General features: G+C 35.2%; 1 protein-coding gene across 1 annotated transcript; it reads right to left on the reverse strand.

The window, feature by feature from the left end:
• Positions 1-754: 754 nt before the first annotated feature.
• On the reverse strand, positions 755-27722 carry LOC149783848 (pyrroline-5-carboxylate reductase 2-like). Its single transcript, XM_089932050.1, has 6 exons — positions 27435-27722; positions 20534-20598; positions 17971-18150; positions 13053-13265; positions 8561-8653; positions 755-4103 (listed from the first exon to the last, which is right to left on the reverse strand). Exons 1-6 carry the CDS (start codon positions 27547-27549, stop codon positions 3918-3920), a joined length of 852 nt encoding a protein of 283 aa, XP_089788176.1. The 5' UTR covers positions 27550-27722; the 3' UTR covers positions 755-3917.

The following is a 27722-nucleotide window of genomic DNA, read 5'->3' on the forward strand; positions in this document are numbered from 1 at the left end:
GGCAGTTTATAGTGATGTCTAGCACTGGGACATCATGCTGCAGACATGTAGTATGATGTCCCAAACCCAATCACATTATCCTGACACCTGACTGACCAGTCCTAACACTAACCTCTTAATGCTGAACGCCTAGTGAGGCAGCTGTTAGTACCATTTTTGTAAGTCTCTGGTAAGAAGAAATAAATAAATAAATAATAATATTAATAACCTTTTATGTTTTGAAAGTGGAGGGGTAGATTTTAACTTTAAAAAATGTATGTAAGATTGATGGCCTTTAATATAGAATTTCTGTTTACTGGAAGAATCACATGTATGTTGCTGTGATCTCAAACAAATGCCAACATTTTGAGTAAAAGTTAACACAGTCATGTGATCATTCCTCTAACTACAAAACCTCAAAAGATAATCTCAAAATGATCTAACCCTGATTCACTTATGCCCTTAGATGTCAAGCAGGTTTCCATTCAGGTAAGTGCTTAGAGGCATGTCACCGTGCCCCAATTCTACATTCTGCATCTGATTTACTGGCCTTTTTTTAAAAATCTATACTTCTCTTTCTCCTGTAACTTGCCCCTTCCATGTCACCATTATGTCTCTGCATCATGTTAGTCACATCATGCAGCCCCAAAAAACTTCTGATATTGTGCTAATATGGGCCACTTTTATTGGTTTGCTAATATGGGACAGTTTCAATACTTTGTTAATATGGGACACCACATTGGTGACATCTCAAGGATCAGTGAAAAGAAACATGTGCAGACAAAAATCAGACTTTATTAACACTGGAATAAAAATGAACGTACCTTTTAATATTATACAAGTCATCCAGTATATGGTGAAATGTGTTCAGGGTCAGAATACTTTAAAAGCATGTTGAAATGAAAATCAGCAATTAATTGGTTCCATACAAGCAAATGACAATGTACTTGTAGCAGGACCCTTGATCCTACACTGTTCAGTTTGACTAGATTTCTTCCAATTTTCGACATATATAATATTTATTCCCAAGGACTACTGTGAACTTAAAGAGATTTTTCAAAATCCAGAACAGATGTACATTGTACGTTGTTGCTTATTCAAAATCCAAATGATGCGTACACTGTACTATGTTGCTTATTCAAAATCCAAATGGAGTGTACACTGTACATTGCTGCTTATTCAAAATCCAAATGGTGTGTACACTGTACTATGTTGCTTATTCAAAATCCAAATGGAGTGTACACTGTACTATGTTGCTTATTCAAAATCCAAATGGAGTGTACACTGTACTATGTTGCTTATTCAAAATCCAAATGGAGTGTACACTGTACTATGTTGCTTAGTCTTAAACAAAATATGTAGATAAATTTCTACAACTGCACTAGTATTTATTACTTTCATTTTGTCAAGTTCACTGACAGGATTTTAAATATCTTAGAATTCGTAAATAGAATACACCAAAACATCAATTTATACACATAAACAGAATCGACCATACACCAGTAAATAAACAGATACATACCAATAAATAATTATACAACAACATCAAGACAAGTTTAATAGGAATTTTACAATCATATTACTCACTACAAACAATTATTATGAAACATTTTATATTTTCCTGTACATATTATGCTAACTAATTAATGTTCCAGCAAATAACTACTGACCTGGGGGTTTTGCAATAAAGAACTGTTAACTCTTGCCAATTTAGTAGTCTGAACTAAAGTCAGAAATGATGTAGCTCCATATTTGCAGTTATCTCCCTTAATCACAACTTTTGGCACATGGAGGACACACAATATTAATGATATGGAAAAATGGGAACCAGCCTGGAAACAGCTGAATATAAAATAGAGTATATATGGGTTTGGCTGACCAGGATTGGTTAATAATGTAAGTTATGTTTTAGGAAAAAGAATCTTTTGGGAGCTTATCCTAGTTGTACATGAAATAAAAATAGAGACTGTTTTATTGATGGAATTTTAGCCCTTTAACAGTCTTGAGTTTGGAACACTTATTACTAAAATAAGCACCCAACTCTTTGGTGCAGAATTGAAAGAACATGTTTCAAGCGCATGTAAGTCCAGAAAATGCAGAGGCTTATATCCTTTCCTCTACATAGAAGCTGACATCCAGGTTTTATCTATACTGATATAGGTTTGATGAGCACTCAAAAATTGAAGTTGCTGAATTTTTAATACCATGGTGTTTGCATAGGTTTCCTATGGGAACTGAATTTAGTACTGTGAGTTCTATAGACAGCCATAGCAATACAGTGACTCCACATGTGCAAGTGGAATTAACTTTACTATAAATGCAATCATATGGTTCTATTTGTGGATAACAAGCCAAATTAATACCTTTTGTAAACCACAGAGTGACACTTAGTGCGATATTAAACACATTCAGATATATCATCTGTTGCCAAGAAGGTGGGAGGGGGAACAGTGTGTAGATCTGACTAAGTTAGGTGGAGTGTTCTGCACTCTGGTTTATATCTAAGCAACAAATATAAAAAATTTAAACAATTTACCATTTATAGAGTAATTATAGTAAGCAATATGATATTTCTATGTTGTGGTTTGAAACATAATGCTTCTGATATGATCACTTAGGTCTCTTCCACCACGCTTAATGGTGATGACCTCTCATGACTTTGCATCCCACTAATTTCTTTCAGTTAATGTTTTGAATGTTCATATTGTGCATTTTAATGGACTTACGTCTACCTTACTTTAGTTTTAAATTATATGTCTTCTGGGAGGAATTTTAGGTAATTTTTGTCATTTAAATCTCTTTTTCTGTAATAATACATGTACATACAGATGGTCACCTTGACCTTTTACTCATTAATTACATAATATGACAAGGCTGGTAATATATTTTAGCATTAAATTGAAGCGATACATAGTGATATTAAAAAAGATCATTCTTATTAGACAGCTTCATGTTAAATTTTTTTTTGATTTTCTTAAATAAAGCTCCAATATTTAAATGTTGCCTGAAATGCACCATTGCTCTTTAGGTGAACATGAACTTGCAATAGTATTTAATATTCACTAATGTAATCTTTGACAAGCAGAACTATGCACATTGCTTACTTATGTATTGAACTACAATTCCTAGGGCTGTCAAGAAAACCAAGGGTGGATAGAGGATACACAGTACTAATGATATGGAAAAATGGGAACCAGCCTGGAAATGGGTGAACATAAAATAGAGTATATATGGGTCTGGCTGACTAGGATTGGTTGATAATGTAAGTTACTTTTAGGAAAAAAAATCTTTTGAGGGCTTATCCTAGTTATACATGAAAAAAATAGAGACATTGTTTTATTGATGGAATTTCAGTCTTTTGACAGTCTTGAGTTTGGAACACTCAATACTAAAATTAGCATCTGACTTTTTGATGCAGAACTGAAAGCACACGTTTCAAACACATGCAGGTCCAGAAAATGTCGTGGCTCATATCCTTTTCTCTACACAAAAACTGGCATCCAGGTTTCATCTACACTGATAAATATAGGTTTGATCATGAGCACTCAAAAATTTGAAGTTATTGAATTTTTAATATCGTGGTGTTTGCATAGGTTTACTATGGGAACTGAATTAGTACCATGACTACTGAAATGCCTATGACTGTCATGTACACTGATAGACTTCCCAGACAATGGTACATAAAATAAAACAGAAACCAGTCACAATTTTTGTATATATGCATAATGAGCATTCATACAGACATTACATGACAAGAGGCAGCATATTTCCATTTTTTCTCAATAAATATGGCAGCTAAACCATGTCCCTTCAAAAATTTGGTCCATTCAAAAGTATGTAAGCATACCATTTCTTTTGTACGTAACTGATTATCATGGTTACCATGATGTAAAAATGTTAACTTTTGAAAACATTCTTCTTCATATTCCCTGAGAAATTTAATTCTTTGATCCCAGTTCTCTTGCTTTTAAAGTGGCAGCTTCCACTGCATCAATCAATGCTCCTCGGAAACCGCCTTTCTCCAGAACATGCATGGCAGTGATAGTGGTGCCCCCTGGAGAGCAAACTTCATCTTTCAGCTGGGCTGGATGTTTCTGTGTCTCTAAAACCATTTTTGATGCACCCTGTAAAAAGAGAGAGAAGTTTCAGTACAGCTGACAGTTATTAAGTGTTGTTTAACGCCATTTTTCAGCAAAAGGCAGGCTATACATGGCAGAGGAAAAACCCGGGAAAACCCCGGAAAGAACCACCTTCCCATGACAAGCTACTGGCAAGCTTTCTCATGTACCCACCTTGGGAGAGCCCCAGACTCGAACCCATAGAAAGAGAGAGAGAGATGAGATGGCAGTGATCTGTAACAGTGACCGCTTTAGACGACCCGGGACCCCCAATTATTAAATGTCGTATTAACTTAATTCTTCTTCTTGCCTTTTCAATAGCAGGCAAAAATTCTGCATCAATTTGTATTGAAGAAACAGACACTCCACTGCTTCATAATAAGGGCTAAATATCAAACAAAATATCTGTACACATGTAGTCTGAACACAATGACATTTACTTTCATGGATTTTTTTTATAGGAAATCTAACTCTGATTTAACGAATTTGTCTCCAATTTATAGCAAGATAACACCGTGTTAAATCTATTAAATTATTTTTTTCCCAAATGAAAAGCGATAAAAGAAAATACAATATCCAACTTATAATAACCATTACTAAAATGGAATGATTAAGTTTGCATTATACGTGGCCCCCTGTAAAACAATGACATTTGAGAGCCTGTTGATACAGACAGGAAGTTTTGACAATCAAGCCTATAATTTACTACTATTCTTAAAAAATCAGAAACTTCGAGTTGGATGTCAACACTGTGTTAAACATTTATCAATGAGGGCCAGTAACACACTGACTGAATAAATAACAAAAGATTTAGAGAACATAAGAAATTATTAAGTAAAATTCAAGCAGACAGGTCTCTTGAAATTCTTATGGTGATACTCAGTCCTGAAAAGGAATACATGTACTCATCACATTAACATACACTAACACAAAAATTTCCCTAACTAGCATGAAAAGTTTCCACTTCAATTAGATGTAGATGCAGTCCATGAACTATAACGTCGTAAATATTCATGGAACAAAATTTCTTGACATCCCAGTAAATGGCCAATTTCATGGTCTTACAGTTTACCATAATGTTCTTCAACAACACTATCTTTTGTGCTGGATTTAATTTCATGGATATTTGTTACCCAAGAAGATGACTAAATAAAACTACTTTTGCAACTGCAGTTGACAAATAATTTGTTAAGTTTTCAACATTTATGGCTCTGTAACCAGATCCTGAACTGCTTCTCATAACCAAAAAGGAGATAGCTTTGTTAGCTATTTTGATACTCAATCAGTTGATGATTTCCTCTACTTGGAACAGTTTCCAATTCCAAAGTCAAGGGTTGAATCATTCCTGATCTTCATGAGACCTGGTATCCCACTGTTGCTTGCTTCTACTGTTTTCCCATAATGCATCATCATCACTGACCTCCACCCACCTAGAAGCCCAACAAGAGATCCATGACCTATGCTTACTTAGTGGATTTGAATCTTCAGGTCAGATCCAAACAAGGTGATATTCTCAAGTGAAAGAGATCATTAACTGGTTTGACCCTTGCCACCAGCACGAGCATCCCTGTGTTTTGTAAGGTTATAAACAATATAATATGTTTCCTTGATTTGCAGTGGTGACCTGATGTACAGAACATGTTAAAAAAATGTTTGGTAAGACAAGTCAGTTATTCCTACCAAACCATTCTCCTCACACTTCTGGCCTTCATTTCAAGCTGAAGTAGAGAGCACTACTAGGGTAGGAACCAGGTGACCTTTCCTCCATTCAAATACCATGATCTTCCACTCCATGGACAGGATACGCAACCCACACCAAAACAGGTTGTCTACATTGGTCATTGGTTAGGACAGATCTATTCAAATTCCCTATTATGACAGGCAGAATGGCACATGAGGTCTTCTCTATATCCCCCTCTCAGGACATACAGCAGGGCACATCAGGCCCATTCTATATCCTATCATGACAAGCAATCACCCCTCTTGCTACATACAGAAGTGCAGATCAGGTCTATTCTATATCCCTGGCCCCAGAGATCACATTGATTTTAGAAGTGTCTTCTGGTGGAACCATTTAAAATTTATATGATGGAGCAATGGCTACCTCAGTTGAGACAGTTGGAAAATACAGTTTGGGAAAGATTGTTACTTTCAGAAACTGTGTGGGTATCATGGATCACAGAATCAAACTCATCACAGACCCTCATGATATAAACTTTCATATGAAATCTGATAAAATTTTGTTAGAAATATGATCTCTCATAAGCTTAACAAATTGGATGCAAAACCACATTATTAATGTGTGTGAACATCACTCATAACTGAATGCATCTGCAGTCTCGATATAAGCTTAAAAACCAAATCAAAATCTTATTTTGAGAATTTATTAAGCTCAGTTAATCAGAATATTAAGTCTGTTCATCTGATTTGCAGGCAGAAGTTACCCATAATCAAACTCGTCAAAGATCTTCATGATGTAAACTTACATACCAAATATCATTAAAATCCAATCAGAAAAATTACCTCTGCAGGGTTCGCAAGCTCAACAAATCAGACGCAAGACCACCTCATTAATACGTGCAGATGCTGTGAGGTCTTGCCCAAAACTAACATATTTGAGGTCTTGACGACACAAGCTTAAATGCCCATTCTTTCCAAACTTTTATCAGTATTCCAAAGTACAGCCAATCAGACATGATCACCTCATATATATATATATATATATATATATATATATATATATATATATATATATATATATATATATATATATATTTGTGGATGTTGTTCATAGTAATTGCATTCATCCATGAACTGATGTTACCAAATCAAAGTTTGATCATCTATACAGCCTCAGCAGCAGGCAACTTCTTTCAGGATGCAGACCAGGTAACTAATTTTTAAAGCTTACCTGCCAAATAAGAAGTCTTGACAGTATCAGCTTACCCAGCAAATCATTAGTCCTAATAGTATCAGCTTACCCACCAAATCAGAAGTCCTGATAGTATCAGCTTTGCCACCAAATCTGAAGACTTCATTGTATCAGCTTACCCACTAAATCAGAAGTCCTGATTGTATCAACTTGCCCACCAATTCAGAAGTCCTGATTGTATCAGCTTTCCCATTAAATCAAAGTCCTGATTATATTAGCTTATTCTTTATAGTATCAGCTTGCCCAGCTAATATTAAGTCCTGATAGTATCAGCTTACCCAAAAAAGTCTATTAAGAAATGAGGCATCTTGAGTGTTTTCTAGCCATTGCTGATGGTCGATGAAGGACGAAACCAACTGGACATTGAACTCTATGGTGTTCATAAACCTGATTAATCAACTGCCACATCACCCTATGATGGATGACACAAAATGGACACTGGCCATACCATTAAGCTCATTTAGCTTTTGGTTTGATTATTTAAAGCTAAAAAATTCTTAATTATACAGTCAACATTTTTATATTAACTGCATTCTCTCAAAAAGCTTTTGATCCGATAGAGTTGATGATCATCCAATAATACAGTAATTTACATTATGTTTGACATCCTGATACATACCAGCAACACAGTAATTTACATTATGTTTGATACCCGAGACATACAAGCAATACAGTAATTTACATTATGTTTGACATCCTGATACATACCAGCAACACAGTAATTTACATTATGTTTGACATCCTGATACCTACCAGCAATATAGTAATTTACATTATATTTGACATCCTGATACATACCAGCAACACAGTAATTTACATTATGTATGATATCCTGATACATACCAGCAACACAGTAATCTACATTATGTATGACCAGCAACACAGTAATTTACATTATGTTTGACATCCTGATACATACCAGCAATACAGTAATTTACATTATGTTTGACATCCTAATACATACCAGCAATACAGTGATTTACATTATGTATGATATCCTGATACATACCAGCAACACAGTAATTTACATTATGTATGACATCCTGACATATACCAGCAATACAGTAATTTACATTATGTATGATATCCTAATACATACCAGCAATACAGTAATTTACATTATGTGTGATATCCTGATACATACCAGCAACACAGTAATTTACATTATGTATGACATCCTGATACATACCAGCAATACAGTAATTTACATTATGTTTGACATCCTGATACATACCAGCAACACAGTAATTTACATTATGTTTGACATCCTCAGCAATAGAGTAATTTACATTATGTTTGACATCCTGAGACATCCTGAGCAATACAGTAATTAAATTATGTTTGACATCCTGAGCAATACAGTAATTTACATTATGTATGATATCCTGATACATACCAGCAATACAGTAATTTACGTTATGTTTGACATCCTGAGGCATACCAGCAATACAGTAATTTACATTATATTTGACATCCTGAGGCATACCAGCAATACAGTAATTTACATTATGTTTGATATCCTGATACATACCAGCAATGTCTGGGCTGCTAGTTTAATTGCCAAATCTCGAGGCAATCCCATTTTGACACCACCATCAGATAGGGCCTCAATTGCTGCAAAAGCCTAACAAAACAAAAAGAAATCAAACTTTATTTTAGATTTAACCATTTATAACATTCACTCACATGCTTACTGAATCAATTTATATCTGCCAATTATACACCTTCTGATCAGTGTAAATGATCTTTGCTGTACTTTGATCATACTCAAACACAGACCAGGATCTGACAAAATAATGTATACTAAAGGTTTAAAAAAACAGTAATGCATGAATAAAAAATATTGTTCCGTTAGCTCAAATAAGTGTTGGAATGTCTTGATCTATGTGCTACAAAATGAAAAGAACTCAAGTTATTGTTTTTCAGTCACAATGACCCTGACCTTTGACCTTCTGGCCTCAGCATCAACATAGTTCTTCCTTATCCCAGGTGCAAGCCATTCATAATAAAATCTAAGGACTAGGGACAATAAAAGCCAACCCCAAAGAGGTGTGTGTGCGTGATTAGGATTTTTAATGTAGCTTTAAAAAATTTTCAGTCATATTGCTATGATGTCTGCAGTGTGGCAGTTTATAGTGATGTCTAGCACTGGGGGCATCATGCCACATACACGTAGCATGATGTCCCACCCAGTCACATTATCCTGACACCAGGCCAACCAGTCCTAACAGTAACCTCTTAATGCTGAGCACCAAGCAAGGCAGCTGTTAATACCAGTTTGGTAAGTCTTTGGTAAGACTTGGCCGGGGTTCGAACCCACAACCTCCCACTTCCAAGGCAAACGTTCTAACCACTAGGCCACAGGAGTGGTCCCCCAAAGAGATATAATTATTGCTAATTTAAAAAGAGTAATATGCACATAAAAAGTGCAGTCTATATACTGCATGCCATAATCACAGGGACTGTACGAAAAATGTACAATTATGTTTGCTACTAACCTGCACCTGTTTCTGGTTAAAATCCTTGTCCAAAATGGACAAAATTCATGCAGATTAGTTCCTTAATACAAACATAAAACACAGTGGCAAATAATTTACATACTTGTTTTAACTAGTCTACATGTCTACCTTTCGCTAAATTATCATAAAATCCAGAAATTCTGCAATGAGCTTGATGATAAGCTCAATCAAATGCAGTATCAAATCACTCTCAAATTCTTCTTTTTAAATGTGAGGCACTATTTATGTCCTTTTTCTGACTTGACATGTACTGAAGTTTAAAAACATCCATCCACTTTAGCATTTTTCAGTCACATACTATACATCTGGCACCATTTTCTGTTACGTATAGATTGGTCCATTAACTAAATCCATCATTATTTTCAGGACTTTGTGAGGCAAATTTTCAAACTGAAGAAACCATTGTTTTCTCAGAATTATGTCAAATATGACTGCTATAAATAGAAAAGTAGAGAAGCACCTTGAAATCTATGATGTACTTGTATGATACTGTTATGCAACAGTCTTCATTTTAAGAATATTTTCAATTTTGTCTGAAAAGTGATATTAAAGAGATTATAATAACAATGAAAAACAACTATGTATTGCCTTATTTTTTAAATTATTTTTTTAATGTACCTAAAAGTTGCAACCCACATAGCATAAGACATAATTTGGTGACAAAGATGTATAGATTATGCCAAAAGCACAATTACTGGCATATATGTGAACATATGGAAACTGAAGTTGTTGTGCTGAGGCCAATTTTCTTATACCAGTCACAGTGACCTTGTCTAATGACCTACTGAGCCCAAGATTGACAAAGCTCTGCTTACAAAGTATTGCAACTGCAGATGGTAGAGAAATCTAGTTACTGTACAGAAATTGTTTAGGGGAGCCATGTTATTTCAGACTCATGACTTGAAGGTAACCAGTATGTTTCATTATCTCCTTGGAAACGGCACTAGCATCCACTTCTTCAGCATGATATAGCAACTACGGTATTAAACATGATGTCAACACATTCCTTAAAAAAAAGTTATTTCTTCTTTCACCCACAACGAAGTTGATCTTCATGTTTTTGACCCAAAATCAACAAGGTTCTGTATCCCTCACACCAAATCTTTGCTTGCCAAAGGTTGTCAATCGACTTTGTTCCCGATCATTCCCTGGCAGTTGTAGCTAGTGCAAACAATATTTTGAAAAAATGCCCTCATGCAGTTTATTGAGTCCCTGCCTACATCAAGTGAAATAAAAAAGCCAATGAGACAGCTGATTATATGATTCGTAGGTAATCAGTAAGGTCATTTCCATCGCGTCCATGGGAACTAATTAATATTAAAAGTTGTGTCAAATGATGAACTTGGAGAAACCTATGTGCAACATCCATGACTGTGTACTGAAACTGCTGATTATTTGGTAACAATCTTTCCCAATTTTCAATGTAACAAGGGATCTGACTGGATTATTCTCTTTTTACTATATCCAATCAGACATCATCTAGCAACATATGTCATGGCTAAATGTGGAACAAAATAGATCAGCGACCTTCAGACAGCAAAGGTGCCTAATCCCAAGTTCAAGCCATATACAACTTCGATATATGTAGATTGTCAATAAATAGAGTTACTGTGTGGAAGCAAAATTGGTAACAGACAGACAGATGGACAGACAGACATTATAACATAACATTCTCAGACATACGGTTAGCATATAATAATCCAACAACATTACACCTGGAGTTATGGTTGTTTTCATTTTAATAATTCTTCTCTTGAACTGCAGCATGTTTTGTTGACATCCCCAATATTCTAATAGCTATGACATGATTTTCAAGATAAACATCAAGGCCAATATAGATGCATGTCAGGGCCCAATTTTGTTTAGGACCTTCTGACAGAACAAGGTATTTGGTGAAAACCCCATGTGAATGTTGTTACAACTCTAGGCCTTGCATTAAGTAACAGAAAAAAGCAAAACCAACAAGTTTAGCAAATTAACAAATAATTTATTGCTCTAAGTTAGAAAGTGAAAATCTAAGTGGAACTTACAACTTGTAGCAATGTTGTTGATGTTTTTGGATTAAATGCCATTTCTCAGCACAAGGCAGGATACACATGGCAGCCAGTATAACTGGTGATGGAAAACCCCAATTAAAACCACTGAACCACAGAAATTTACTGGCAGCTTTCTCAATACCCACATCTGTCAAGCCTGAGTCTCAAACTAATGCAGACAGAGGTGAGATAAAATAGGAATGAATAATTTTGTTTACCTCATTCACTTCCAAAATATTCCAACTTTGTAAATAAGGCTAGACTCTGAAATCAAATGTCAGTAAATAACTTATTTATAACTCACAAATATGACAATAATCAAGCAAACACATCCAGGAGGAATAACAATAACAAGATTTTCAAGTTGGATGCCATGGTTTCCATAATGTCAGGTCAGCAACCATTTTCAGTTAGGAGCAACTATACATTATAGTTCAACTAGTACATAGAATGTATATCATATTCAGCTTGTGGGGGGCCGTGGATATCAATGTTGCCTAAAACCACAAATTTAAAGGCCCAATGACATATAAGCCGCACATAAAGAAGAAATCCAACACACACAATATTTTTCTTACTGTGTTTATTTTAGTAGAATCAACATGGTTGTTTGACAAAACCACTGACATATGCGAATCATGTCTGCTGGTACAAACTAATATTGTTCAAGTAAATAATCCTGAAATTGTTGGATTAAGTCCAGGTATCTCAATGCCACAGATAGTCTGGTCTGATCTTTCAGACATGTTCAAGCTGGAAATATCCATTCAGAATAAATCAGCTTGTTTGATAAAGTTTTAAGTAACGCCTAGTGAATAAAGCTGAGGTTAATTTGTACGAGGCAGGTTCATGGAAAGAAGCAATTTATTTTCAATTGAGTTGGCATCATCACACATCAAAATATTGACACCGCTTGCTAACTGCTTTGCACACGTTTAGTTCACATGTTGAACGGCATCATACGAACAGTTGGGGATCTCTTCAGAAAGCAGTTGATGGTGCCATTTTATGTACACTGTCTTCAGAAACAGATCAGGCACATGCAATTTTCAAAATGGATTTGGTTAGCATAACTTCCAACCCTAACCTTTTCGGTAAAGATGTCAATATTATTCTGTAAGTTGGACATTTTTTTATATAGTAAGATGCAACAAATTATGAACTTTTATTTTCATGATGGAAAATATAAATGAAATTCGTCAAATTATCCTGACACCAAGCTGACCAGGTGCAGTTGCTAGTACCATTTGGTATGACTTGACTGGGTTCAAACCCATGACCTCCCGCACCTGACGTAGATGCTCTAACCACTAAGGCCACAGGAGTGGTCATGGTTCAATGGCAATCTGCCATGTAGTTTAGGAGGAGTAGCAACATCAAACTTGTCCCAAAGGGTGGATGGACAAATGTCAGTCATTTCTAACTGGATAGTGCACATAAAATATTTTGGTCTCTGAAACCCACTTACATAAGCTGGACCACTACCGCTAAGTCCTGTCACTGCATCCAGTAATTTCTCTGAACCTGCTTCACAAATACCAATACACTGGAGAAGTTCTTGTACTAACTCGCTGTCACCAGGCAAAACGTCAGTCCCAGGAGCAAGAACAGAAGCGGCTGCTTGTACGAGAGCCGGCGTGTTTGGCATTACCCGTATCACCCTCGTCTTAGGTGGAAGTTCCTAGAAAGAAACAAAAATAATAAGAGACATTTCAGGCAATTGATGCTATAATGGCCAAAATAATTCCCCGAATCCAAGATAAGACCGTTTTTTTTCAGTTCTTTATATTTTCTACCGAGTATCAAACCCTTCTCTAATATTCTTACAAAATTCCAAGATATAAAAATGTCAAGGAAGAGATAACAAGCTTTCATATCAATGTCCAAGGGGCATTATTTTCATTTAGGACCGGCTAAACTGCATAATAGCTTTCTCAGTGTAAATCCAGAGCTGCCAAGTGATATGCACAGACTTCACACTATTTGTCATGACATAATGCTGTGCCAGTCTTTAACTTCCTCAATCAGGCTATGGTAAAAATAAAATCAGAACAGCTCAGGCTTCTTGCCTGCTGCGTTATCTTGGTGACTAAAATTGTTGCAAATTTTCAGCACCTAAGGAGGCACTAAAGTTTGTCTTAGTTTTCTTCAAAATAGGAAATAACCTGTCACTGTCACTGATCTCCAAAAGAGAAAGGAAAGGTTATGTTCAACAAGAAAGCTCACAAACGATGCTTCAGCACTGGTAGTGTGCAGGACTAGAGTAGGTGGCTTCAAGTACTCCAAAACTGAACGTTGCTGGGGGTGCTATAGCAGTGTCGTTTTTCACTTCATTCTGCCACATACCCAAAGGAGCTTGTACCGTTGCTTACAATTTTTGTCATACATGTACAATATAATAATATTACCACACGGTACATGTATGACAGGTAAACTGTAAGCAACAATGCCAGCCCTTGTGCACATTCCCAGTTGTAAAATTCGCGGCCCACTACTGTGAAAAGCGTAATCTACATCAATGTTTGATGGCTGAATGTAAGGCCCACTACTGTGAAAAGCGTAATCTACATCAATGTTTGATGGCTGAATGTAAGGCCAAATGGTAGTGCACTCCATTTTTGTGGAATATAAATCTTTTTCCTTGGAGGTGAAAATATTTTAACTGCAGTGTAACTTAATTATGAAATGGAATGATTAGTGGTGTTGGCATACGTGCGAAAGCTAAACTCAAAGCAAATTATGATATATGCTAATGTTTCAATCTCAAAAATTCAACTGCCAATATCATGACTAGCTGGGGAATTCATGATTTGTTTGCATGCGGCATGAATCTGTGAATCGCTGTAGAAAACCGTGAAATTCACGCCAAATTCATGAGGGTTGGCAGCTATGTAAATCCCATATAAATGTGAACATACAGTGGTTGCTATATTCTATCCCCAAGGGGTATTATTTTCAGTCAGAATCAACTAGACATGAGTGTTTTGGTGAATATGATCAAGCATTCAGGATTAGTGGTAACAAGATACTGGATGTCATATCAACACCATTTTCAAGCCAAACCAACTAGACACCACAAGAAGTCTTTAGGAGAAATCCTAATGCCAACATGACCATCCATTCAATATTAGGAACAATAATATTTTCAATCTGGCTTTCACAAAAGCTCCACTGAATGCAAGATCAGCACAATTTTCTTCGAGGATCAACCAGACAGTGTGATACATCTTTTGGTCAAAATTCACGTCAATAGTACCATACCAATCAGGAGAATCAGCAAAAGAAAATTCAAGATGGTTACAATTGCAGCTATATTGGATGTCAGATCAGCACTAATTTTAATAGTAATATCTAGACATAATAAATAAATAATGCTGAAATGACCATCCTTTCAAAGGAGAAGCAACAAGATTTTCATGAAGTGCGGTCGTTCAGTACTAGATAGGCAACAATTCTTTCAGTAACAACCCACATCATTATGACCATCCTTTCGGTAGCTGCAGAGATAATAAAATTTTCAAGATGGCCAGCATTATGGTCATGTTGGAAGAATGTGTGTGTAAAGTTCCACGACAGTTGCTATAAGCAGCCAATACGGAAAGTACTCTTAATGCTTTTCTTATGCAGCTGTAAACATTTTAAGAATATTCTCAAATGTATACGAGTGAAATTAAAGAGATGATAACAAAAGTGAAAAACGAGTTTTTATTGCTTCTTTTTAATGTACTAAAAAGGTATAATCCATATATATTCTAGCGTAAAATGTAATTTGCTGAAAACAAGCGTAATGATTATGCCAAAATAATAATGTTTGCATCTAGGCAGCAGGATGCCCTGTAAAAATTAGTCTGATCTTTTTTGCAGAATTTTACCATACATGAGATGATTTAAAGCGAGATAAAATGACGAAATAAAAGATTATCAAGATGTTACATCAAGTGCCAATTTCTCGGTGATTGGTATCAACAATAACAGCGACAGTATAATCTTCCCAAAGACCATTCAAACAGTTACTCATATTTTGTAATTTGATAAATTTTCTTTTAATTTTGGAGACTTACAGTCCAAATTATCCATCCACTGAAAGTTCCTTCTATCATGGTTTGTTTTGGTGTTTTGTTATGAAACAAAACAAGTAGACTGTTTAGTGCAAAGGAACCGAAAGTAAAGGGCCTTGCCCATGGGCAGGTCAAGGCAACTGATGGAAGGAAGCAAACGACCCAATGACCCACTGACCCAACGACCCACAGCAGATCCTGCTTCTATTAATAAGTTCTTATGACATACAAAAATCTTCTGCATCTTCTAGCCAGTCGGTGGAGAAATCATTAATAGAACTCAATATCCAATTTAAAACAAACATATGGTACACAAAGAGTATAATGACCATCTTTCACTTGACTTGGTGTAGATGTCACCTAACTACACTCCATACGCGCTCTCCGTTACGGATCACTGCCATCTCATCTCTGTCTGGCAGGTTCGAGTCTCAGATTCAGCCAATGTGGGCATGTGAGAAAGCTTGCCAGTAGCTTCTCGTGGGTCGGTTGTTCTTTCCGAGGTTTTCCCGAGTTCCTCCTCCACCATTAATACTGGCCGCCATGTATAGCCTATCGTGTGCTGAAAAATGGCGTTAAACCCCACAACAACAACTACACTCCATACCACAATGGATGGACTTCAGGCTAGGTTGTAACCTGCTAAAAGGTCTTTGAAAACTGAGTCAAATACACATTGCAATCCACTAACTTGCCAGGTGGACCCATTCAGGTCTGTAATGTCAAGTGAATTTAGTACCTGCTGAGTGTTGCTCAAGAACTGCATGAAATACACCAATATTTGTCACTGAACTACACTCAGCATCACTCTTCACCAGCAGTCACTTTGAGGTTAATTTGCACTCAAACCTGGTTTTGTTACAACCAATATATAATGACCAAAACGTTTTGTGAAGTCCCAGCTAGTCACCCTATACAACTTGCCTTAAGCACCAGGAATTGTTATTATATTTTGTGGTCATGTTCACCCGGATTTACTGTGCATCACAACCAGCAGTCATCTATGGCTGACTAATTTGCCTTCAATAGGAAATGTCACATAGTCATGTTGACCCCAATTTACTGTACATCACAACCAGCAGTCATCTATGGGTGATAATCACAACCAGGAGTCATCTAGGGATGGCTGATTTGCCTGCCATATGAAATATCTCATATTAACGTAAACTCAAGCAGAGAATTTAACATAAATTTCCTTTTAGCCAGAAGGACTAGTAGACTGAAAAGTCCTTTTACTAATCCTTCCATACGGATTATCAACACAGTTATTTCTTATATATCAAAATCATTCACACAGTTCTAAATAATAAATCAGATCTCCACCTTCCTACATGATGTTCTGACAGTGACTGCTTAGGGGTAACGTTCTGGTGACCTAAGTTATTATTATAATCACAAATTGTATCTGCCAATCAGATATCTTATACCTTTGTGTTTGAGATGCCAAGGAGTATAGCAATAGAGCATTGGTGTGTGCAAAAAGACTCGATTCACTTTCAAATTTCTCAAAGCTGCATTTTCATTGCCTAATTCAAACGTCACCAGAACATAAGCCCTAAGTGGTCGCTGTCAGACCTTAACATAGGAAAAGAGATCTGATTTTAATGAGATTTAAATCTTGCTTTAGAAAACCACCAAGGTTACTTGAAAAATATTCTGAAGTAAAACAACGATTCTCCAGAAACTGTAAAAAAAAGATTATCAAATAACATCTTTTTGAACAGTGTTATTCTGGGAAAAAATAATAATAAAAGAAAACGACAAAGACCTCATTCATATATGACAATGGCACTACAATGGTGGTTTTCCAAGTATATAATTATGTCTGGTTTACACACTTTCACATAAAACTTTACTTTATAAATCTAGAAAAACTGGTAAAGATTTAGCTTCTTTTTCAAATCGTAATTGTTCTAACCCTCTAGGAGTAACTTAATCTCAGGAATATATACAACTAGTGAACCTGGACATTGTCCAGTGTTTCACAGTTTAGAAAATTATAGCATTAATAATTGCTGACTGTTGACAACAGAAACTTTATAAGCCACTGGAGTATTAAAATTATGAATACAATTAGTATGATGGGAAATTAATTAGCTTAATGTTAGTGCACTACTGCTAATTTAAAGTCATTAAACTTTTACCAACCAACCTGTTTATCAAAATCTGTTTATTTGCTAACAACTCTATTTATCTACATGTATATATCCATTTCTGGCCCTCCACCCTTACATCTCAGTACTACAATCTTTTTACATGGCAGCAACATGCATACAAAGACCAACTTCTGATACAGACCACACAAATCTGGTCAAAAGTTTACTATACCTGTTCAATTGTTGATATGGGAATGCCCGCTGCTATGGAGACCAATACTTTATCTGGAGACATGACTCGAGAAATATCTTTCAGTACGAGTCGTACCACATTCGGCTTGACGGCAATGACAATCAGCTTACTCCTCTCCACTACTTGAGTATTGTCTTCCGTAATGTGAACACCCAACTCCTGAAAAGTTCGCAGAAATGTGTCATATTTTGAAATACATTGTTCTCTCACTATAAAATGTCTCAGTATAACAGTCTCTCACTAACAAGTCACAGTATAAGAGTATCTCATTTTAAAGTACCTCAACAAAGCATTCTCTCACTATAAACTATATATGTACAAGTCTTAATACAAAGTGTATATGCATAACACAAGCCTTCATGGAACAAAAGTATGGTCTTGGATCCAATTTTTAGTCTCAGTATAATTGTTCTCTCACCATAAAACATTTAAATATAACAGTTCTAACTGGCAAGAGTCTCAGTACAAGATTCTAACTAGTGAGTGCTTCAGTTTAACAGCAACTCACTAACAGGTGTTTCACTATAAAGTCACACTCACAGTCGCTATAAAGCATCTCAGTATCAAATGTCTCAGTATAACTGCCTCTCATGTTAATATCTCAGTATAAATCTTTCACTATGTCTCACTATTTTCTCACTATGGAGTGTCTCGGTACATCTCACTAAAACGTCTCAGTATAATAGTCGCTCACTATGGAGTGTCTCAGCATAAGTATCTCCCTATAAAGTATCTCAGAATAGCAGTCTCTCACTATGAAGTGTCTTACTATAAATATCTCATTATAAAGTGTCTCAGTACAAGTATCCCAATATAAAGTATACCAGGACAAGTATATCACTATGAAGTGTTTCAGTATAAATATCTCACTATAAAAGTCTCATTATAAAGTGTCTCAGTCCAAGTATCCCAATATAAAGTATATCAGTACAAGTATCTCACTATAAAAAATTAATACAATTGTCTTTCATTATAAAGTGTCTCAGGATAATGGTGTCTCACTATTAGGTGTCTCCGTATAATTTCTCTTGCTATCAATTGTAAGTATATGTGTGTCTCACTATGATGCATATCAGATAACACAATCTCTCACTACTGAGTGCCTCAGTATAATATCTTACTATAAAAGTTCTCAGTATTATTGTCTCACTTTTGTCTCTGTATAACTGTCTCCCAATGCAAGTCTCTCAACTTAAATTGCCCCAGTATAAAGTTCTCACTATCAAGTCAAGTCACTAAACATCCTCTCATTATAAAGTGTCTCAGTATAACAGTCTCTCACTATAAGGTGTCTCAGTATACCACTAACATTTCAATAACATGTATATGGTCTTGCATCCCATTTTTGGCTTTCACACTAAATCTACCTCAGTGTGGTTTCCATTGATATTGTTAAAGGGAGACAACATCATAGCTGGTAGCAAATGTGCTACAATAATATTCAATTTCTGAGACATGTTAACAGAGTTAGTTTTTAAAAGAAACATAACTGGTAATAAGTGTGAAATATGCAACCATAAGATTTAATTTCTTACCTGCAAAAAAAGGTAAGAATGGTAAGTTAACACAAATTTATTAGAAAGAAATTTTATCTGTCAGGGTTATAACAGTAGATGATTTTGCTATATGGACTGAGACTAGAAACTATCAATACTTACTGAGAAGAATGCAATCTAAGATTATTGTCCAAAGTGTGTAGGTTGATAAATGATACATAATTCTGCAATCTAAGACATGTCAAAAGAACTTGTATAGATTTCTGATAATTCAACAACTCAAAACAGGGCTTCCGATAATGCACAAATGTGCATCCCTAATGCAATGCAATAAAAAAATGACATTAAAACCCCATCCTACGAGTCCTGTTGGACGCATTAAAATTGCTGACCGAAGTTGATTTCCAGTTTACAAGCAAGGTCAAGGTTTCTCAAACCAGAGGTCTCAAGGAATTTCTACACCATATGCTGAGGTCATGTTCATTAATTACGCATTTTGTTCATTTCCGAGTATAGCTGAATAAGTAGTGCATGTGATCTTGAAATCTAGACACACTGAGGACTCTTATTAAACCAAAACAGAAACCCACGAAAATAAAAATTAGTCATGGAATTTGGTTATTTTGCAACCATAATATCCTATTTCTCTCTCTCTCTCTCATACACACAGCTTACTCAAAAACCTTGGAAATAGGACCCTTTAACATCTTGTAATGACCCTATAAAATACAAGTATGGGGGTCCTCGGGACTCCATAAAATATAATGCTACTTGAAGCCCTGCCGAAAGAAATAAGATTTGTTTAATATTACACGGTTCCTGCCACAAATGTTTAAAGAAACATTCCAACATTTTTTATACCTCTTCCAGACCAAAAATTAAAAATGTCCAGACCTTCCGGACATGTATACTAAAACTTCTTCCAAACACAAAAGAGCAACTGTTACCATTTTCCAAGTACGACGATTTGTAATGACAAAAATGTAATATTTTTTAGTCATTTTTCAAATTTTAGACCTGTACTTGAATTCCAGCCCTGAAAGTACCTTTATATAATTGAGCATTCTTGGATCTGTATCACTGGCTGTGATGTTTTTTGCCTTCAGAACACCTGCAAAATTAGAAATTAAAAGTCTGTTTATATCCATTCCCATGGCTATTTATATATTCTTTAATCAGAAAATCTATTACATATAAATTAATGGACACAGGACAATGTAGACCTGACTCATACATGTACAGACATATAACATCTGCAGCAGTCTGATAACCCCAGACTAAAAAATTTCAAATTAGTTAAGATTCAGATGCCTCTATTCTATCATTAACAATTTTGCCGAACCTCACAAAGTGTGCATATGGCAGTTTTGATTGTAGCTGATCCCCTCTGCCGCCTTACTACCAACCAGTTTGCATGAATTGGACGACGCAATATCACAATTCTTTGGTGCATACCTTCATTTCTAAGAAGACCCCATCACCTGTTTTTCCAGAGTAATGATAAATATGCAATACTGTTTAACTGGTTTAATTTTACTTGTCAATGGGTTATTCACAACATCAAATTAATGTGCCTTTCACTCTAAGCCTTAAAAATGGCTGTCTTCAGTGCAATGGATGTTCTTATATAGATAAGAGTGAAAAAGCTTACTAAATGCATCAAACTTTTAACATGTTTTATCTTTATGAACAAAGACCTCATCCATAAAATCAATAAAATGTACCATATCCCATATCTTTGCAAACCATAGCCACCAGGGGGAAATCAAAGCTTGCACAGTGCTGCAATACCTTAAGTGTACCCATCTTAAAAAATAAACGCTAGTAATTACACAAGGGAATACTGTCCTAGGTTCTCAATAGGATTTTCATAATTGCAGTCTAAAATATTCCTTTTGTAAAAGTTGCAGTCCAAAGACCCCTTCTCTGTAAAAAGTTGCAGTCAAAGCTATAACAGACCTGCCAACCCTTATGATTCTGGTTTAAGTCTTATGGACATGACCCTTAAAATATCGAATAAAATCACAAATTATGGAAATGTGATTGTCTGCGGTAAAATTAAGGTTCAAACAAACTTTACAAACTTCTGAGTTGAACACAAAATGTTTACTGTTGCTGTATCAGTCTCGAATCACTTCTGGATTGTTAAATGCATGTTTTCTAGCATTACAATAGCAGTGTATGATATTTTGTTACACCTTACTGAAAACAGGTCCAACTTAAAGAAATGGGAAGTCATTCTTTTCATTAGCTGTATGTAATCAACTCTGTCATGTATCAGTCAACAAGCACAACAAAATAAATAATAGTTTGGAGTTTCTTTTTTCCAGATACTGGTAAACAAAACTGGTAATCTGGTAAACAAACAACAAAAAAACAAGTTCGATCTCTAGCTAAGACAATCAACGTATTTGTGGCATGGCCAATTCACAAAATAAGTTATATAAAATTTCCAGCCAATCAATGTTTTCTGAACATTTGCTTTGAAAATCACTGCTTCTAATTCTGTTTTTGAATATTCATGCATCATCCTAATGTCATTTTGTATTTTAGCAACTTTGGTGAGTTTGGATGGACAAAGAATCTTAATGTTGATGGATCAACTCAAACTACAACAAAGCTATGACTGTATTGGCAAAACAAGATATCTTAATTAACTAATCAGCAACTAGGTTGACACTTTCAGTTTCTCCTTAAGTTCAATAAGGAAAAGTTTGTTGTTAAACATGGCTAAACAACATGTCAACATCAACAAAATCTGACAGAACTGGTGATCAAGCTCAACTAATTACGCCATAACTGTGCATATGATGTGTATTGGTGCACTTATAAAAAAAAAAAACATTAAACATTTATTAATCCTTTAATAACACCTAGCCAGCTGGAAAAAAAAAAACTTTTACCTGTTAGTTCTCATATGTAGTTCTCATATGTATTTATAGGGACATTCTGTTGTGTTCATTTGGGCATAGAGGTACAATCTTTGCAAGTCATGGACTCATCTTTGATGTCAGCAATTATAAATTGGGTCAGTATGTCAACTGTGCTTTTATTCTTCACATGGATCTCAACCTTCTCTAAAAGCAACTATGAATATCTTGCAAGACTTTTTTTCTATTATCTGGATATAAATGTAACATAACAACACTGTTATTTGGACTGGAAACAATAAATTTCCAATGAAAGTATGTGTCTATATGAAACACGGCTAGTCTCCTTCCAACTTTACACTCGTTGGCATCAATTTTTCTCTACACTTAAAAAAAATGGTGGAAATTAAGTGTGAAAAGAAACTATAGGAAAAAGAATTCTGGCAAGCTGGAGTCAAAGACGCCTTTCAGTAGTAGGTAAAGTAATCGTTGTAAAAGCTCTTGTTCCACTTATATTCATACGTCCTATTTTTAGCTCTTCCAAATCCATCAGCAAACACTGACGGAGAACTAAATCATACCTTATTTAAGTTTATATGGCATTGAAAAGTAGAGAGAATTAAACGTGTTATACTAGTATCCCAAGAGAATAAGGGAGGATTAAATATGATACACATTTATACGTTCATTAGCTACATTAAGATAAGATGGGTTAGAAGATTACTGGAAAACGAAGACCGAGCATGGCAGAACCTAGTCAATACAACTATCAGGGATCGTCCTGGGCTTCGCCAATGTCGCAAATTGCGATTTTTTTTCCTTATTGGCGACAAAAATATCCCATCTGGCGATTTTTTTGGCGACAGACTTTTTGGTTATTTAATTTGTACATACAATCATGGATTTGGACTGAATAAATTTAAAGCCAGAACGAAAGGAAGCCACAAATTTGACTAAGCAATGCATTGGAATCAATCTGTTACACAAACGATCCTTTGTTCTTATTGACAACCCCATCTTTACAGTGCATTGTTACATCATAATCTGCTTATGCTGACATCTGGGCTGAGTACTGTATGCTGTGATACAGTCAATCATGCTACCGCACTATACCTACAACTGACCAACTTCTGAAGACGCAAATAGAACAGATACAATTAATTGAATGGCTAATCCTTCTGTTATTTTTTTTCTTTTTTTTTACATATACCAATACAATAGTTTTGTTGAACCTTCATAGAAAACTGATAACCTTTGAAGTACCGACTACTGCGTATATATACAAAGCAAATGGAAAAAATCTCAATCACAATTATATCTGTCGCCAGTGCAGCATTTTACTCATTGATCTTTTCCTTTTGCCATCAATCCCGTGTTACGGCTGCAGAGACTTAAACTCCGCAACAAAAAATAGCAAAAAAGAAAACAGTTTTGCATAATTAATAATAATTATTTATTTCTCAAAATACAGGAGTGAAAGAATACCTAAATAGGGTGTGAATTTATGCTTATATATACGGTCCAATATTGCCAAGTGTTGACTCGTGTAAGTTTCATTCGTGGGAATGGAGATCCTATTTTGTTTGTCGAGAAAATTTATACAGCATTCAGTGATCATTCTTGGGATTTAGGAAGCAATTCACTACAAGCTTTGTGAAGTTAGCCATAAGGGTGGGGGGGGGGTGGGGGGGGGCTGCTGAGAGACTACTGGTGTCACCTGTCAGCACTGTAGACTGTGAATGTGGATTCAGTAAGATGAACCTCATAAAAACTGACATCAGAAATAAACTCTGCATCTCATCTCTCGAGAATTTAATGAGAATCAGCATGTACAGATGTGAAAAATTAGACTTTGAAACTGCGTTCAACAAGTGGGCAGCCCTAAAATCGCGACGTATCTTCATGTAACACTTTGTAACATTTTGTTAATGCTTGTTGTATTTAGAGTATTAACTAACCCATCTTTTGTAATTTTCATTGCCTGTTACATTAATAGACTAAATTAACACTTGAAAAAATGTACACTACTTGTTCTGGCGACACTTTTTGAAAATTGGCGACAAAATATTGAGGTTGGCGATTTTTTTGGCGACAGCTTTTTAAAAGCCAGGACCATCCCTGACTATATTCAGAAATGTGAAGGATATTTGGAATGTAGGGAGGAGAAAACTGGAAGGAATGATAAGCTCATTAAAAACATTTTTGGAAAGATGAAATTTATGCAGGATCAAGCCTGTGGTCAACTTATTAGAGGATAAAAAAATAAAATAAAAAAGTGTAAGGTTATCATGTCTGCATTGTTTTTACTGCATGTCGATGGACACAAATGATATCATGTTTGGTTTGGTCTTACGCAGCATAGTAACACAACTGATCATAATTAATTAGTACTGAGATTACTGAAATAAAGTCCCTTGCTCAAGAATACAACATCATATTCAACCCAGGCTGATTTGTCGGAAGGATTGGGCAAGTCCAGCATGCTGATCACTATATGTTTTATTGTAAACTTACAGAAGATCATGTTGACTATTTGACAATTTGAACGTAAAATTTGTTTTACAAATTTAGATTAAATGGTTGATGTGCTTGTCTGTCTGAACATTTCATTCCACAGAAGAATCACTCTAATACAATTTCTGAGGTAACTTCAAACAAAGGTATAGCAAACAGGATGTAATACAAGAGGTTCCCAATTCCTGTGCAGTATTAAAATTCCCTGCCAAATGACTAGAGTGAATGAAGTGATGATGGCATTATTTGTGCACATACAGTATTCATATGCACCAAGACAAGTCATTTGGCATGTAGGTAATAAGCAAAAGAGATGCAACAGATTTGGACCGTGGCTCATTCCGACTAAATTGCAAGCTGATTCAGACCAAAAACCAGTCTGGCTCTGACCATATCATAAGGCTGATTTGGACAAAATGGCATCTCATTCATTTTCATCTTAGACTTAAATGTGACATTTACAAATGTTTCAGTATGATATTTATCATTATTCCCCAGGTATAGCGAGCAGTACAAAACTGCATTTCTGGAAGAAGGAATCTTTTTGCATAAAATGATATATAAATGTTTTGTAAAAGAATTGAATGAATAAATATAAGACCATTTATCTTGTCAAATGAACAGTGAAATATTTTCAAAGGAGTTTATTCATATTTGTGTAAAGATTAAATAGTTCACTTTACTTTATTAAAACTAATGCAATTACTAACACTGCAAAAAAAACAGCAAATCAGACCAACACAGTATTAAAAAAAGCATTTAAATATCCTTTTTTGCATTTTTTTCAATTTGTGCAGTATTATATTTTTTATAATAGTACTAAAAATAAAACTAAAATTAAAAAATATAAAACTTTATACTAAAAATGAGACTGGTTCCTGTCAAATATATTATTCAATTCAACATTATTATCATGTGTCAATTTGATATGTCCATATTCTGTCAATCTTATGGACCTCATAATAATAAAAGAAAATTGTATCAAGTATCGAAAATGGTGGTGTTATCTGAATATATAAAGCACCAAGTATTTATTTCTAAAAATTTATAACGTATCATTTAATTTTATGCAAATTACTAGCACTGAAAAACAAACTGTGAAAAGAACCCCAGGAGTACACGTTTTGCTCCGTATCTACCAGCCCGAGTATGTTGTCCAGTTTATACAGAATTTATCTTTATACTGTATGGTGCAATACATGCTAGTACAATTAAAAAAGTTATGAAAACAAAATTGGAACTGGGGTCCTGTCAAATGAAAATATTATACCTCAATATCAGATCTATATTCTGTTAATCTAATGGACCTTGTAATCATCATAAGAAAATGATAATATGTGCTATCTGTTAAAGATGAAATATTTATTAATCTATTTTTAAAGAAACATAACGTATAACACAAATGTGCTTTAAATGAAATGTGTGTGTGTGTGTGTGATTTGGATTTTTAACGTAGCTTTAAAAAAAATAATCCGTCATATCACTACGATGTCTGCAGAGTGACAGTTTATAGTGATGTCTAGCACTGAGGCATCATGCCACAGACACGTAGCATGATGTCCCACCCAGTCACACGATCCTGACACCAGGGCGACCAGTCCCAACACTAACCTCTTAATGCTGAGTGCCTAGCAAGGTAGCTGTTAGTACCATTTTTTAAGTCTTTGGTACGACTCAGCCAGGGTTCTTATAAGTCTTTAAATTAAGTATTTCTATTCATAATTGAAATAATAATTGTCATATTTACAAAAGTTATAATGAAAATAAAATAAACTGGTTTAATGGTTTAGAATTTTAATTCCAAGATAAAAATCCAACGACAGAATTACAACATTTGAATATTGTTACAGATCACTAACTCTTTACACAATATTTATTTGGTAAATACAATGTGACCAAATTATTATTTGCATGAGAAATAAATAAAAAAGTGATGGGTCTATTAATATACAACAACTGTGCAAGTTGAAAGTGGGCCATGTATTTGGTGTTGTCACACATTTTCATCTTATTTTATCGAAAACGCGTCAAACTCCAGTGCAATTACATTACCTTAACATCTTTTACACCAAAAAAACTAATAAAATTTTCAATTATGTGTGTTCGTTGTTTTTCTTTAAATATTTCACATGGTCCAAATGAGACAGGCAAATTTTGGTCCTAATGAAAAAAGCATTAACTATTTTGGTTTTATTTAAATTATAATGAACGTTCGTTTTTTATCTTTTAACTTTTTCGCAGGGTTCAAATTTATCCCGGCATTTGGTCCAAAATGAATCAACGTTCATGCAATCTTAGTCATCAGCAGCGAATATGTCAGTGGTCGGAATATAATTAATGGTCGGAATTTCACCAGCGTGCTTTGTCCCCACAGTTGGTCGCGCCTCAAGGCTATGCTATCTTCTTGCTTGGGGGGGGGGGGGTACGTGGCATCCCAATTGCAAAGATGTGTCGGTAGGGGCATTTAAGAGCCTTTTGGTGGAATATATAATTTATAATTATAACATAATTTAACATGACCGCATATAATGCTGCTGGTACAAATACACCTGTGAGTACTTACCCGTTGAAATTAGACCTCTGGCCATTGCTTGGGCCATTCGACCCGCACCGATAAATCCCACCGTCATGTCTTCAGGAATGAAAGACTTTTTCTGTGATTCACTGCTGGTTGCCATCTGTGTTAAAGCTCGTTCAAGGTCTATCGTGATGAATATTCAACAACAACAACAAAAAATATTAAATTAGCGTTTCTGAATTACACATACATCTTTGTTTACGTCGACCGGTAGGCCTTGAATCAGTTACTTTACCTACACGTGTTAATTCCCTGGTGTTCAGTGTTAGAGTC

The sequence above is a fragment of the Sinohyriopsis cumingii genome, chromosome 14, assembly GCF_028554795.1.
Source record: "Sinohyriopsis cumingii isolate HCF-2022 chromosome 14, ASM2855479v2, whole genome shotgun sequence".
NCBI classification, from domain to species: domain Eukaryota; kingdom Metazoa; phylum Mollusca; class Bivalvia; order Unionida; family Unionidae; genus Sinohyriopsis; species Sinohyriopsis cumingii.

Excerpts from the sequence above, each read along its gene's own strand:
- LOC149783848 (XM_089932050.1), bottom strand. The coding sequence starts at position 27,549 with ATGGCAACCAGCAGTGAATCACAGAAAAAGTCTTTCATTCCTGAAGAC. Across the intron at positions 13,266-17,970 it reads CCATATCAACAATTGAACAG|GAACTTCCACCTAAGACGAG; the intron begins GTATAGTAAACT and ends GTTTCTTTCTAG. Across the intron at positions 4,104-8,560 it reads TAGCAGCCCAGACATTGCTG|GGTGCATCAAAAATGGTTTT; the intron begins GTATGTATCAGG and ends CTCTTTTTACAG.